Source organism: Perca flavescens, chromosome 17 (assembly GCF_004354835.1).
Source record: "Perca flavescens isolate YP-PL-M2 chromosome 17, PFLA_1.0, whole genome shotgun sequence".
NCBI lineage: Eukaryota > Metazoa > Chordata > Actinopteri > Perciformes > Percidae > Perca > Perca flavescens.
In genome coordinates, this window is record NC_041347.1 from 26837708 (window position 1) to 26852707 (window position 15000).

Here is a 15000-nt window from a genome sequence, read left to right on the forward strand (position 1 = left end):
ACGTTTATAAATATAAATAAATACACACATGCCATGGTCGGTTAGAGTTCTAAATCTCAGGGTGCAGCCTTACTCGTTCAACTCAAAGCAGGATATCAGGAGAGACGTGTAACAACACCTCCCCCTTTTTCCATTTAATTGGTTTCATAAACAGATTAATTTGAAGGAGAGGGTGGCTTAATTGCTAATCAGCGTTTCCATGCAGCTCCTGAAGAGTTGAACAGGATCAAGTGTGTTCTTCCACAAAAAAGCCTTTAAAGCCTGCAGTACACTGACAGGGAAAGGGAGAAGAGAACAGGGAAGGAAAGAGATACAAAAAACACAGGAGGCTGGGGAAAGGAGAAGAGAGGATGCTGGAAAATAGAAGTAAGGGAGAGGAGAGGGAAAGAAGAAATGAGGATAAAGAGGGGATGGGAGGCAGAGGGAGAAAGACTGACATTTCTGTCCTCCCACTCAAAACTCAACTTTAATGATAAAATGGTACTGCAGTATAATGCAGTGAAAGCAGAAGAGAACATTTAGAAAACATTGTCAGAGTCAAAGTTTGATAATTGAGTGCAGAAATGTCTTAGAAAATAGTTTGTTGATCTGGCAGGCATCAGAAGAGCATCATATAGATTCACAAACTCACACAAAATACAGAGTCTACAGGACTTAATGTAGCCGAGTGCAACACTAGCTGACTAACTGGAAAAATCTTCTTTAGTTCATCAACGTGTTTCCGCACAGGGACTTTATCAGGGTGACTTACAGAATGTGTAAAATAAAAACACGGCCTACACAGTATATACTCTACAAGAAGGCTGAATCTTTATCAGTTATCCAATGAAAGCTATAGACATATAATAAATGCTGCACCTCCAACACAAAAACTTCTAAATCAAATTATACAACCAAATCCCAGTAACCAACTACCTTTTAACTACAGTTTTAAAACTGCCAAAAAGAAATAAATAAAATCTCTAATGCTAAAATCTTCATTCATTCCCTTTGGATGTTTATGAGATTATAAATCCAGAAAGTTTTCTAGGAAGTTAACTCTCTCTGGGCCCCGAATTGGCTTTATCAATATAAATAAAAGAGAAATCCATCAGTAAATGTTTGCCCTGCTATTTCTTCTCTTCTGATGGAGCTCCTGTGTTTAAGTCACATTTTGCCATGTATCCTAATTCCTATTTTCAAGAATCCTAATTCAAGGCATTGTGCTTTACATATAAAGACAGATGGAAACCAAACTGTGTAGTAATTAGTGTTTGTGTTGATATATTTTGTCATGATTATGGCTGTGTAAGGAGACAGTGAAATCTTTAAGTGTAACCGCAACATTTTTTTGTATGTTTTGAATCCTGACATTCAGTGAAATTTGTGGTGGTGTCATTCCCAGCGGTGCTGAGCGATAGGCTGATTCTGCTGTCCTTCCTGGAGCAGAGCCAAGTGGCTGCAGTCTACCTCAACCAAAAGAACCAGGACTCTCCAGAGACTGGCAGGCGAACAGACAAACTCTCACCGTCTGAAATCAAGGTACAGTGGAACGCATTGATAGAGTATCCATGTGCATGTGTGTATTTAGGTTGGTGTTTGTAAGAAAGCAACAGAGTCAAAAAGAGAAAGTAGAGAACAAGAAAAAAGGTGTTGACATGTTGTCCCATATCACTGTCCAACTCCCTTCTTCATCCTACCTGATGGCCAACATTTCCAAAATGTTTCTCTTGTATCTATTGCACATTTAATCAGATACTTTTTCTGACTGAGATTGAGTGAAACTTGAAAACCAAAAAACACTTATAGAATATAGGTAGAATATGGTTACTTTCAATACACATATCTATAAAATCCCAAATGTACTAAACCTTTGAACCCAGTCTGTTTGAATCAAGTGAGACTTGCTGGGTCTTTGCTACATTATTAACCTTTTTCCCATGACAGCCAGTTAAACTACCAACTCTGGGTTGGAAAGTCTACTCAAAATATCGGCTGTTAAATAAACTAGCATAACTTTTACGCACAAATGAGGACTTTAGATACTGTACGTCATTTATACACTTTGGGACAACTACAAAAACTGAGAGAATGTTACTAGTCAGTTTGGTAGTTAAACCAGTTAGCTACCCACAATCAGAATCTATCCTAAATACTATTTCCGTGTGGATTGATAAACATACATTCCCTCCATTTGGCCTAATACAGTTTGTAAATGATGAGTGTTCGTCCAATTCCTGTTTGTATCTTTGTGCGCAAAGTCCGAGTAGTTCACCGTCATCATCATGGGAACATGGACCATTGGCTTAAATGTTCCTTGAACTCTCTTTGCTTTCCCGTTTCTGTCTATTAATCTGTCATAAAGGTGATGTATTGAGAGGTCTGATCTGGAGGTGTTTCTGTAGGTGTTAGTAACAAGTCTGATTATGTGCCGTCCCGTTCTTCCCTCCCCCGAAACAAAACTACACTGTGTCCTCCTTCCCTAGCTGGCTAACCCTGGCATTATCACATTACTGCCAGGCACTTTTGTTAAGGTGTGTGTGTGCCCGTGCATGTTGGTGTGTATAAAAGCAATCGTTCCTGCCGTGTGTCTGTCTCCAGAAGCAGAGTCCTGATAAGATACCCCCCCACCACCACCACCCCATATTGTACACCCCACACCTCTCTGTCAATGCATGTGCATGCAACCTGCGACATACACACATGTGCACACGCACGCCCAACTACCCATCCCCCACAAAAAACATACACATGCGCACACACACATTGCCCTGGTCCAGTGGGCTAAGCTGGAGAAGGAAGAGTGGGGGGCGTTGAGGGGGGGCTAAACTAATCCGGCCCACAGAAAGTGGTTTTTGATTATTGCTGACCAGCAAACGCCAGCAGAAAAAAAAAAAAAAAAAAGAAGAGGGAAGAGATGGGTAGGGATGGAGGGGGTGGGGGTAGAGATAGTGTGTTATTAACCCAGTGATTTTCTGTTTTTTTTCCTTCTTCTTCTTTTCCATTTCTAATCTGTCAGTGATCTCCCGTTCAGCTGTTTGGGGCAACTCTTTGTTCCCTTTATCATCAGATGTACTTCCATCATTTTAATTCATCTCTGTATTTTGTGTCCAAAGCAAATTCCCCCCCACCCCACCCCTCCCCAGGGGGGCAAGAAGGGCAGACATGGACCACTGAACCTTCAGCTTGTCGATTTACTAATTTCTGCATGTTTCTGTGCCTTTAAACCATTTTTGTAGTAGAGTACGTTGTTTCTTTTACTCCTTTTACAACATGCCTTTCTGTCAGGTCCTAGCCAGTCTTGGACATGGAGGTCATGGACATGTGTGTATGGTTCTGTGTGTGTTAGCCATCGACTCTGGTAGCTGGTTCATTGTGTTAGTGAGTGTGACTGCAGATAAAGAGTGTATGAAAGGCGTGTGTGTGTGTGTGTGTGTGTGTGTGTGTGTGTGTGTGTGTGTGTGTGTGTGTGTGTGTGTGTGTGTGTGTGTGTGTGTGTGTGTGTGTGTGTGTGTGTGTGTGTGTGTGTGTGTGAGGAATGAGCTGTGGTGTACATGAAAGGCAGGGTCACAGTGTAAGACCTGCAATTTCACCAGCTTTAAAAGTGCTTCTGGATAGAGCACTGTTTATTTAATGGTGTGTGTGTGTGTGCGCGGGTCTGCACTTTGTGTGTCTATAAAAGTGTGTGCTCATGTACACTTTTTATACCAGTGCCTCTACATGTATGTACATGTGTATTTGTGTGCATACATGCAAGCAGTCATGTATGTGTGTGTGTTTCTTTGTGAGTTTGTGTGCCCCCCCCAAGCGCCACGAGAGCTCATTACTGTGCGTCTCTTTGTTGTGGCCCGTAGAGCGTGGCGGACCTTCCCAAAAATATGCACATCACTAAAACAACAAGCCCGACAGAACAAAACACACACACACACACACACACACACACATTAATAATGGAAGATAAAAACAAAACAAATCAACAAAAACACGATGGGGGAAGGACATGAGTGATATTTGGGGCTACAGATGTGGAAGTTTCAGAGCCCTCAGGTGCTAACAAGGCCAGGTGAATCCAAATGAGTAAATTGCTTCTTCATAAAATATGTTTTAACTCTGTGGGTGTGTTGACTGTTGACTGCCTTTTATGACTCTCTTCTCAATGCATACTCTGCTTTTGTGTGTGTGTGTGTGTGTATGTGTGTGCGTGTGTGCGTGTGTGCGCGCATGTTTTCATGTCCAGGTGGTGTGTGTGGAGGTAAGTGGGCAGGCTCGTAAGCTCCACAGACGTGTTGTTCTCAACCGTCTCCAGGATGTGGCGCTCTGCTGGTGGGACTTGGACGAGCACGGTGAGGTGCTGTGGCCCTGGACTCCTACAAACATGCAAAGGAACAACCTGGTCCTGCTCAGCTGCTCACCTGCTGAAGGCCTCAAGGTACACACACACACACACACACACACACACACACACACACACACACACACACACACACACACACACACACACACAGAGGACAAGATTATTAACTATTGTGTACCCACTGAAACCATGGACCGATCCTGTATTTTGTTGACTTGGAGAATGTTTGTACCTTTTTCCCCCAAAATGAAGGAATTAAAGTATTCAATCACAAGATGGTAAGATGGAGCATAAAATCACAAGGTGATTGTGTTGCTGTGTTGGCAGTGATGCAAATGTTGTACCGAGCTGTCATAGTGAAGAGGAAGCTAAGGCTGGGGGGGAAAGCTCTCAATTTACCAGTCAATCCACAATATGTTTAAAACGGTATGAGCTCGGTCATCCAGAAGGAGCTTTGGCTAGAACCATTGCTTCTCCACGTTGAAACTCATCTGATCAGGATGCCTTTTATGAAGGTTTTTCAGGCACTTCCAACTGGAAGGAGACCCCAGGGTGGATCCAGAGCATGCTGTAAGGGTCAGTAACCCACCTGGCCCGGGAACATCCGGGAAGATCTCCTGCCAGCTCAGGGCATGGCTGCTTAGCCTGCTGCCACCATGGATTTATAAACAAACCTGGATACAGCATTCGAGGCGGAGCGCTGTTCATTCCTATGAGAGTTGTTCAGTGGCGCATGAAGCCAAAAAAGTTCTGGCTGCCACAGCAACACAGACCTGGATAAGTCACAGAAACCAGATAGATGGATGAATGTAGAATTAACTAGTGATCACGTAATGCCTTTGTTGTGACCCTTAACCCATCACTTTCCAAACAGGAAGCACAGCTTTTTCTTCCAGATTTGTTCATAATTCTGGCTAATGTGGGAATTTCTTGCACGTATCCAACAAAAGAAGGCAAATGAAGTGATGCACACTGTAATAATACTTGTTTTTTTGGCTTAAGAACACCATTCACCTGCTTGTTGCACTTTCTGCCATCTTTAGCAGTTGATAATATGAAGGCCACGAGGGGGGGTACAGCGTGAAGGAGAACGCCTACACATTCACACACTCGCTCACACGCGTCTTAGACACACATTCTCATGGCCTCTGGCAAAACCCTACCCGTGACCCGATTCTATGTCAACGTAGGATTGTCCTCGTGCCAAAAGCAGATGAAAGACCCCAAATTACCTGATTGGGCTTAACTTTACTCCTCATACCATGTACCTCGGTAAGCATATGCAAAATATTTCACCACACCAGAGCGAGAAGAGAGAGTCTGCGAGAGGGAGGAATGATGAGCGTTACCAATTGCATGCTAGGAAAACAAATTTACGCAGGAGGGAATGAGGGAAGAATGGGAGCTAGGGGGGCCACATGAATATTGCAATAAGCAAAGCCGATGTTGTTCGCTGCTTTTACTGCTTCTTGTTTTTGGAACGCTCTTCACATTTATCACACTCCTTCACCTAGTTTATTCTCTATCTGTCTCCTTCAACCCCCCTATCCTCCTCTCGTTCTCCTCCTCCTTCCTTCCTCCACGCTTCAAGAACATTAAAGTCTCTTCGTGGGGCTGCGGCATCGTGCTCTAATGAAAGCGTTTGTTGTCATTTTTCAGATGCGCAGTGTGAAATTAAGTGAGCAGTTTATGTAAGAGCCGTGGCGGGAATCAAACGCGGGGCACACATCGGGAGACGCCAGCTACTTCAATCACTTCAAGCTCATATATATGTTCCTTTTGTTCAGTTCGCTATCTGCCGCACTAAGCCAATTTTCTAGCCAGTCTCTCAGCATTTAAAAAAGTCTGATTTCTTTCCCTATGTGGTCTTAATTCGTATGTCTCCTCTCCCCACACACACACACTGATAAGTGGAGCCACAGCATGCAGGGGGGTGGAGGGTGGAAAGGAGAGAAAAACACATACATAGTTTGTTTTTATGCATCCAGTTAACATTTTTAATTATCTTTCCTTCATGCCCCCCCCCCCCCATAACACACACACACACCCCATTTCCTGGAATTTAATAATCTTAATGAAAAGAAAACACCAAATGAATGTTTTCTTGTTTTCTTGCTTTTTAGTCATATTTGATTGTCTTTGTGGTTGTATATGTGTGTCTGTTTGCGAATTTTTTTTTTTAAACGTATGACTATCCTGTTATCTGTCACCAGTCTCTGCTGTCTTTTAATTATTAGTTACTTTAGCACTTTGCTGTGTGGCTTTTGCATCTTGCAAAATAAGAAAAACGTAAAAGATTGTCCATGAAAGGCAACCTTCACTGAAGTAATTTGTACTGTATAGAAGGAATATATAACTCCACAATTGCTAGAACACTACAATTAAGAAAATATTAGAAGCTAAATTAATATAGCGACATTTGCCTCTAAAACATAAAAAGCTGCAGGCTAAATGTGCAGAAATGAAGCATGTACAGTAGAAAGCACATTTTCAGCAATGCACTGCAATCCTAATGTGGACCATGAAAGGGTCGGGTGTGGAATCCAAAGTGCAGAATTACCCCCAAGCTTCACTGCTTTGTAAAAATCCCACTGCTTCTACAGTTTTGGGTCTAGTGAATAATGTTCCCTCTGTGCTACAATTATGTTCAGTGGTACCAATTATGACAGTTAAGGTGTGAGGAATATTTTGGTTAGTAATCCCACTGTGCCTGTGCATTTTCTCACATCAGTACCTCAACACTTATTCACACACCTAAAAAACTTCCCAGTCCCATCCCCCGTCTTCCCACAACACCCCTCATCCCTCGACTCTCCTCCGAGTCTCTCCGTCTCTCTCTACCCGTCTCTCCCTGTCTTTCTCTGCTCTGTGAGCTGGAAAATTGGCTTCAAAAGGCCACTGCTGTGAACAAGGGCCAGCCACACAGTTGGGCCCGTCCGCTTTATCTTTCATGCCACGAAGGGGGAAAAAAGGTGCCGGCGAGAGAGAGACAAGAAGAATGGAGAAGAATAGTTTTGACCAGTCACTGAAACCAATAACCAGGAGAAAGCTACTTACTAGAGGCCTGTCTCTCTGTCTCCCTCTCTCTCTGCTCTCTTTGCATCTTTATCTCCATGTCTCCACCCTCTTTCTCTCTCTTTACTTACTTCCATTCTAGCTCTTTCTCATCATCTTTTGTGCATATTTCTGTCTGTCTGTATCCCTCTCTTTCGGTTTCTTTTGCACATCCTTTCACTCACTTGCTCACTCCCTCTCTTGCCCTTATTCATCATTTTCTATTTTAACGTGCCACAATATACTCTGGAGAGTTCACAGGCAGACAAAGCTGTGCTTTTATGAAAATATTAGAATGACACATGCATACTGAATTTCAGAAGTCCTTTCTCCACACTTCTTTTAAAGACTTGCTGTTGTTTTGACTTCCAAAGTGTATTTTTTATTAGACTTGATTGATGTAGCAGTTTGTAAAACAGGGGTGTAAATTGTTGCTTTAAAAATAATGAAAGAGCCTCAGGCAGTATGACCAATGCCCAGAAAACGGTCTCTCATACTCCCTGCCACCTGACTTTTGTGTGAACATTTATATTTAAGTTTGTACATTAATCAGCTGCAGATACATCTATATGTCATCATTCGTCAGATAGTAGTATGAGTGTTTTGCAGTTTAAGAGTTTGTTTTGAAAGACTCAAACCCCACAACCCTGAATGTGTCTTGAGTGCCATGCTCTAATCTCCTAATCAGCTGTGTGGCCTTCAAGGGACTTTTGCTTGCATTTGCTCAGTCTACTTGGAATGTAATAAGAGACACAGCGTGGCCTTAAAAATGACCCAGAGTCAAAATGCTGCTGTGCTGACTGTTATAAATGTTGTAACTGTAAAAGAGTGTGAGATGCAATTTTTGCTTTGCGTTTTCTGTGTGTTCTACTGTAGCCCTATTGAGATCTATAGACTGCATCCTTTTTAAATATTGCACTTTAATGAACAACTCAAAAGGCACTCCAGGCACCCGGATAGCTCAGTTGCCCATATATAGAGGTTTACTCCACAACCCAGCGGGCCTGGGTTCGACTCCGACCTGCGGCCCTTTGTTGCATGTCATTCCCCCCTCTCTCTCCCCTTTCATTTCTTCAGCTGTCCTGTCATTAAAGGCCTAAAAAATGCCCAAAAAAAGAATAAAAAAAAAATCAAAAATCATCTAGCTGGAGTTTAGGTGTTGACTATTGGGTATAAATATTGAAAGGAACTTATACTGAAATGTCCTGGAAGCCAGTGTAAACAGGCTATACCTGGACTAATAAACTCGCTACATTTAGTGCTGGTCAGATAAATGCCTTTATAAAATAATGACTAGAAGATTAAGGAGTTTCTTATAGATTAATAAAATGTCGGTCTAGCTATAAAATGTAACTGTATAATAAACTATCTTCAAACATGCAAGTAACATTGATGAAATGATAAATCAATGCATCAACGTTTTTTTAGGCCCATTACTTTCTGTACAGAGCTTTTCCAGCAAGAAAATGCCTTTTTATCGATTGTAGTGCTGGTGTGAAAAAATATCAAATATCATCAATTTTATACAATTTTTACTGTAAAATGGAGTACATAATCATTTGCGGTCAAGACCATGGCATGATTTAGCAGTGAATTGAGCTACAGTTGTAGCCTGGGAAAACCCTGACGAACTTCCGGCAAAAAATGTTTCCGTTGGTGATGCCCCTTTGGAAATGAGCTGTGAATTAAGCTTGCCCAGACCCACTCTCAGTTACAACTGATCACACATTGGTTGAATGTGTGTTTATTCTCCATCATCATACATATTTTTTGTGTATGCAGTATCTGTCAAAATATAAAAACAAGTTGGTCTTGAACTCTCTGAAATATTGGTTGTTGCAGGTTGATCGAGGCCATGCAGATTTGATCTTCGCCTCTGAGCTGTAGCTGACACTTTCCCTCTTCTCTTTTCCTTGGAGGGTCACCTATCAGGGGAGGCAGAGCTGAATCAGCTGCTCCTCATCCCCAATGGTGCCACGGTGGCATGCTGGCACAGCGAGCACTAGCAAGCCGGGCACAGGATGAAAAGCTGAGAGGATGAGATGTGGTTGGGGGGGGGTCAGGGTTTGTAGAGTGGAAGTAGGTCTTGTGATTCCTGTGACAGCATTCTGTGGGATGGACTTGATGGACCCTTGCCTGCTATGCGTTTGTGTGCAAGTTTTTTTTAATGCATGTGTCACTTTGTCCATGCAGAAATGTAGCTACCCAGAGAACCGCACCCTCCTAAGGATACCCAACCCCTGAACACATGAATTGAGCCCCTCTTGCCGGCTGCCTCAAATAAACACACACTCATACACACACACACACACACACACACACACACACACACACAGCACCCACCACCCACCTCCTGGGGAGCAGCAGGAGGTAGCTCTGGGGGATTATGGAGAAGAGAAAAAGCTTTCAGGAGGACAGTCATCTGCTTCTCTCCTGCTGTAGACCACGGGCAGGCAATAAACTCCCTTCCTCCCTCTAAGTCCCTTTTTTGGCAATGCCTGCCAAAAAAACTGGGCCGGGCAGCTTTGCAAAAGGAAAGGAAAGGCAGGCAGGCAGCCGATCCTTCTTTCTGTCTACACGGCGAAAGGAAATGGGCTCATTTAGCCAAAGCTGCCACGGTCAATGCAGGGCCCTGATAGAGGCTTTGGTTAGGTGAAATCCCTCCTACAAAGCTCTGTTAGTGACTGTAGAACTGTTGGGCTGTTGTTTAGCACAGGCTGATGTCTCCTGTCATCCACCTACTGTTCCTGGTTCCTTGTGGGTGTTTTATCGACAGTACCACTCGTGACACGGCCTTTCTCCATCAGTGTCAATGCTTACTTGCTTAGCGGGGCCATTGTGCCCATTCCCACCAACTGGTTGTGATCCAGTAGCGGGTAATCTGAATTCCGTATTCGACCATTGGTCTAATAATTCCAAGCTTTCTTTATGTATCATCCTGTTTATATTGAAACAGGCTTGTTTCTTGTCAGTCACTATGTCTAGTGTTGAGCTCTTGGCTCCTCATGCAGGTAAACAGAGGAGGTTGTTTATCGCTGGGTGCCAAGCCGTGGCATGCTCGGGCAAAAGATGTTATTGACCTTGAGTTAAAATGGAGCTCTTATCATTGGCTGTCTTGATTGACAGCCTGGTGTTTATGAGCAAAGTGGAAGGCTCTATTTCTTCCATCTCCGGGGGGGGTTTGGGGCTGCTGCCATGGTATGACTCATTTCGCCCTCTCTCACGTGTTCTCTGTCTTCTTCCTTATCCTTCTTTTTATTCAAAAACAGGTTTGTTTATCAGCAGTACTGGCTCAAGTCAGCATCTTCCAATTCTGAAATAGAAGAACGTGTTAAAACAACAAAATTAGGAAATGAACTTCCATTTGTGTTGCTTATACGATGTTTAAGGACTGTTCATTTTTTATTTAAGGGGCTACCGGAGGAGGTTTGGGATCTTTAGTCAAAATAGACTTGACCCTCCCTTCGCCAGCAATTCATTTTTCTTTGACCCTCCAAAATGATTGGGAAAAGAGGCATGACCCTCCCCAACAATTTATTGATGCCTTCTGTACACCACCGAAAAGAGACAAAAATATTTAATTTAATGAGTAAATAAGGTAGTGTCTCCAAACTTACCTCAATTATAACTTGTCTCCTGCTAGTTGTATTACAGCGCTTACTTTTAAAAGTATTATCTTATTTAATCATTAAATTAATAAATATTGTTGTGTCTGTGTTGTAGTTTGTAGACGGTCCCTAAGCACTTGTCTTACTGCCGTCTCACCGCCGGGTGCTCGTAGAGACCAATGTTATTTCTCCAGGTTGGAGGACAGCTCGTTTTGATAAAAATGAGTTTGTAGCTCATTGTTAACCTTACTACGGTAGGAAATATGCGTTGTTTGTGATTTAATAACATTTCGCTATAGAGTAATTGATCCCGGAAGTTCAAATCTGTGAATAGCTTTCAAACTTTACCGAAGTCCACCAGTAGCGGTAGCAGCAGAAAGTAGAAACCTTCAGGCAAGTGTTATTTAAATAAACTCCAGGTGTACTCAAAAACTTTCCAATGCCCCGTTTTATGAGTACAGAACCTATTTGTACTACTGTAGAAGTTTGGTAATATTCTGGGCATTATTAGTGGGGTAATTTACGGGATACACCTTTGGTTCCATTTGCGCCTGCACTAAGCCATTCGGCTGATAGCGTAATAGGTTTTTGTGCTTCCAGCTAGTGGTCCGTATTTTCGTCCTCAGCTCGTTTTGATCCATTTTGTGAATCTGTGCTATAGACTGTTAATATTAAAGGTGCAGTAGGTAAGCCTTATAAAACTAACTTTCTGTCATATGTTATATTTTACCCTATGTTCCAGTAGAACTACAAGAAGCAGGTAATTTAAAAAACAATCTGGCTCCTCTGGCACCACCTACAGCCTGTAGTGCGATTTGCAAAAATCCACAGCTCCCTGTTCAGATGCACCAATCAGGGCCAGCGGGGGTGTCTAAAGCCCGGGACACATGAGGCAGATTATCGGCCGTGGGACAGTCTGGCGAGGTCAGTGACTGTAATCTGTTCAGTGTGTCCCGTGCCGTCGTCAGTCTGGGGGGCTGTCGGCGTTCATTTTGGCCGACCTGACATGTTCAGTCGCCGGCAGGGCCGTCGGGACTCACCCGGAAATGGCGAGCGGAATGAGGTGACTAGAGTCTCTCAAAATCTGACGAAGTTGGCAAGGTGGAGGGTGGGGGTGTGGCCTTGACCAACTGCCACTTTGCTCGTTTGAAAGCCATGATGTCTCTCTCTCTCTCTCATGGGTGGGCCAAATTTCTCTAGGTGGGCAAAGCAGAGAAAGTGGAGGTAACCTCATAAGGAGCAAGCTTATGACCTCATAAGGAGAAGATTCCAGATCGGCCCATCTGAGCTTTCATTTTATCAAACGCAGAGCAGGATACCCAGGTCTCGGTTTACACCTATCACCATATCTAGCCACTGGGGGACCATAGACAGGCTGGGGGAACGCATATTAATGTTAAAAAACATCATAAAGTGAAATTTTCCAGCAGGGGGCAACACATGCGGTTGCAAAAGGAGGTCGGTTTCTGAAGAAGTCTATGAGAAAGCGACCCACTTCTCACTTGATTTATTACCTCAGTAAACATTTTCATAATGAGTTTATGGTCTCAATCTCTAGTTTTAAGTCTTCTGTAATACAGAATGATGTTGATTTTTTTAATTATTGTCTCGTTGATTTTTAAATCGGCAATAAAGCAGGGGGTTGCTATGATGTGATTGCCAGTGAAAGTGTGTAACGTAATGTGGTTCCACCCTCACTCCTCCCTCTCGTCTAAAATTGTCACATCCGCAACCAGAATGGCTGCGCCCCGTAACGGCAAACTCGATGACTCATAGCAGATGTCCACAAACCAATGGGTGACGTCACACATACTTTGTCCATTAATATTAACAGTCTAAGATCTGGGTGCATTCACAAGAGCTTAAATAGCTTAAAATACTGAAAGTATCAGAATACTGATGTCAGCCATCAAGTCAAGAAAGGCAGGGAATCAGCAGTGTTATTACAGTTTTTCCTAAGGAGACATGAATGTGTGAACCAAATTTCATTGCAATTCAATATTTCTCCATATATTTTACTCAAAACCACAGATGTCACCCTCATGGTGGCATTAGAGGAAAAGTTAGGGAATCAACGATTCATCCTCTGGGGACCACGCATAGCATGGCCAAAAAGTGCCTCATAGTTGCTAATCCAAAGTAGATGTAGAATCCAAAAAGTTGTACAGCCTCTCTCTTCAGCCTGCAATAAGTGGCACAGTCAGTTTTAAATTTTAAGCTCAGTAAGAGGATGTTTTTAAACTTAACACTAAATGAGTAAATGCCTCAGAGTTTGAATGCATTGCCTGAAACATCTTTGGTGTGAATTTGTCGTAACAAACAGACAAGTTCTTGTCCTCCAAGAAGAGAAAAGAGTTTGTACAGGATATGTTATTCTTCATTGTTGGATCAGATCAGACATATAGGGAGGATTTTCAAGTGTGCATTTAAAGTTTATTCTGAAGACTCTCTTAAATCATTCTCTCTACATTTGCTCCTTCTGAAAGGTCCTTGGCTCTCTCCAGACAGAAGGTAATCCTCTGGACTGCCGATTCAGCATGTTCCAGCCCTACCAGCTGCTAACAGTAGAGCTACCTGCAGGACCCCAAGGATTCAGAGAGGGGTCCTGGGCCGACATCTGTGTGTACGAATGCACACGAGGACGCCTGCACCGCCTGTCTGTCACCCGCATCCCGCTACCCTCCCATCCTGTCTCCTGCTCACGTCACCCTTCTGAGACCACAATGCTCCTGGGTTTAAGTGACTCCTCCTTGGTTCTGTATGACCAGCGACGGGGGGTCTCTCTACTGGCCTCCTGCCCTGTGCCACCCACCCTCCTCGCATGGCACCCTGCTGGGGCTCTGGCTGTGGTTGGGGGAGAGCAGGGGGAGCTGATGTGCTTTGATGTAGGCTTGGCACCTGTAAGCGTGGCACTGGTTGCAGAGGAGGTAGCTTCAGCTGCCACGCTAAGACTAGCTCAGCACCTGCGCTGCTGTGGAGGACTGGAGGGACTTCAGTGGGCAACAGGCCTGGAAGGAGATGTACTGATGTTGGCCTTTCATGGGGGACCACTAGCAGCATTGAGATTCAGACTAGGTGGGTGAAATAGGATACAAAGTATCTCAGAATGCTGAGCAAACAATTGCAGTTCTTCAAACTAAATTTCTATTTTACACATAAGTCTCTACACCACTATAAGCTGATGAAGAGCTTTCTGTGTGAAATGTTTGAATCTCTGTAAAAGAAACTACATAAACTAGCCATTGATGATGCTGTCTTGATCTTAAATGCTGCCTAGAGTAACTACCCTAAAATTAATTTAGGAAATAATGTACAAACCTTCCACACCATCATATTCATCTCTTCTTGATGAAGGTGCCCTCCTCCCTTCAGAGGCTCTTCCTCTGTTCTGGATCTGACACTGTGTCTGAACCCCGCTGTGTAAATATGGCTGCTGAACGGGGTCGTCCTCTTCACTGCTGAGGGAAGTTAATTTGTTGACGGGCGGGAAGGTTAGCAGGAGTCACGCTCTCAGAGGTCATTCAATAATCGCCCCAGGGCAAGAGCCCCCCAGGTGCATTCTGGGATGCATTTTTCCGATAAATCGTTTACAGTGGCTGCGCAGTCCCTCGGGGCCCCCAGATAAAGTTTGCCAATCAAATTTTTCCGAAGCAGCCACCTTACCCTCCAACACACGCATACACAAACTCACTCACACATACACACATTCAGCGTCTTTAATTGTGACTTTGGAAAGAAGATGTGACAGTGGCACGCAGCTCTCTGCTGAAGTTTGAAAGCAGGAGTGTGGGGGTGGAAGGAGGAAGGTAGGTGTGTGTGTGTGTGTGTGTGTGTGTGTGTGTGTGTGTGTGTGTGTGTGTGTGTGTGTATCCAACTGAGATGGAAAGGGGAGGGTGTCTTCCAACAATAGCTTCCCCTCCTCTGATCGTCTGCCAAGGTTTTGATGAAGAAAGTCACTGCACGTCTTCCCTCCATGATAATTCTTCCCCAACACACAAACGTGTG

At 43.6% G+C, this 15000-nt stretch overlaps 1 protein-coding gene across 7 annotated transcripts in view; it reads left to right on the forward strand.

The window, feature by feature from the left end:
- Positions 1-15000, forward strand: part of wdpcp (WD repeat containing planar cell polarity effector) — a 76937-nt gene that overhangs the window by 35209 nt on the left and 26728 nt on the right. For all 7 annotated transcript variants that reach the window (XM_028602771.1, XM_028602773.1, XM_028602775.1 and 4 more), the window contains 3 exons: positions 1385-1521; positions 4217-4408; positions 13482-14070. In XM_028602771.1, coding sequence (XP_028458572.1) covers positions 1385-1521; positions 4217-4408; positions 13482-14070 — 918 coding nt within the window. The remainder of the gene's footprint in view (positions 1-1384; positions 1522-4216; positions 4409-13481; positions 14071-15000) is intronic.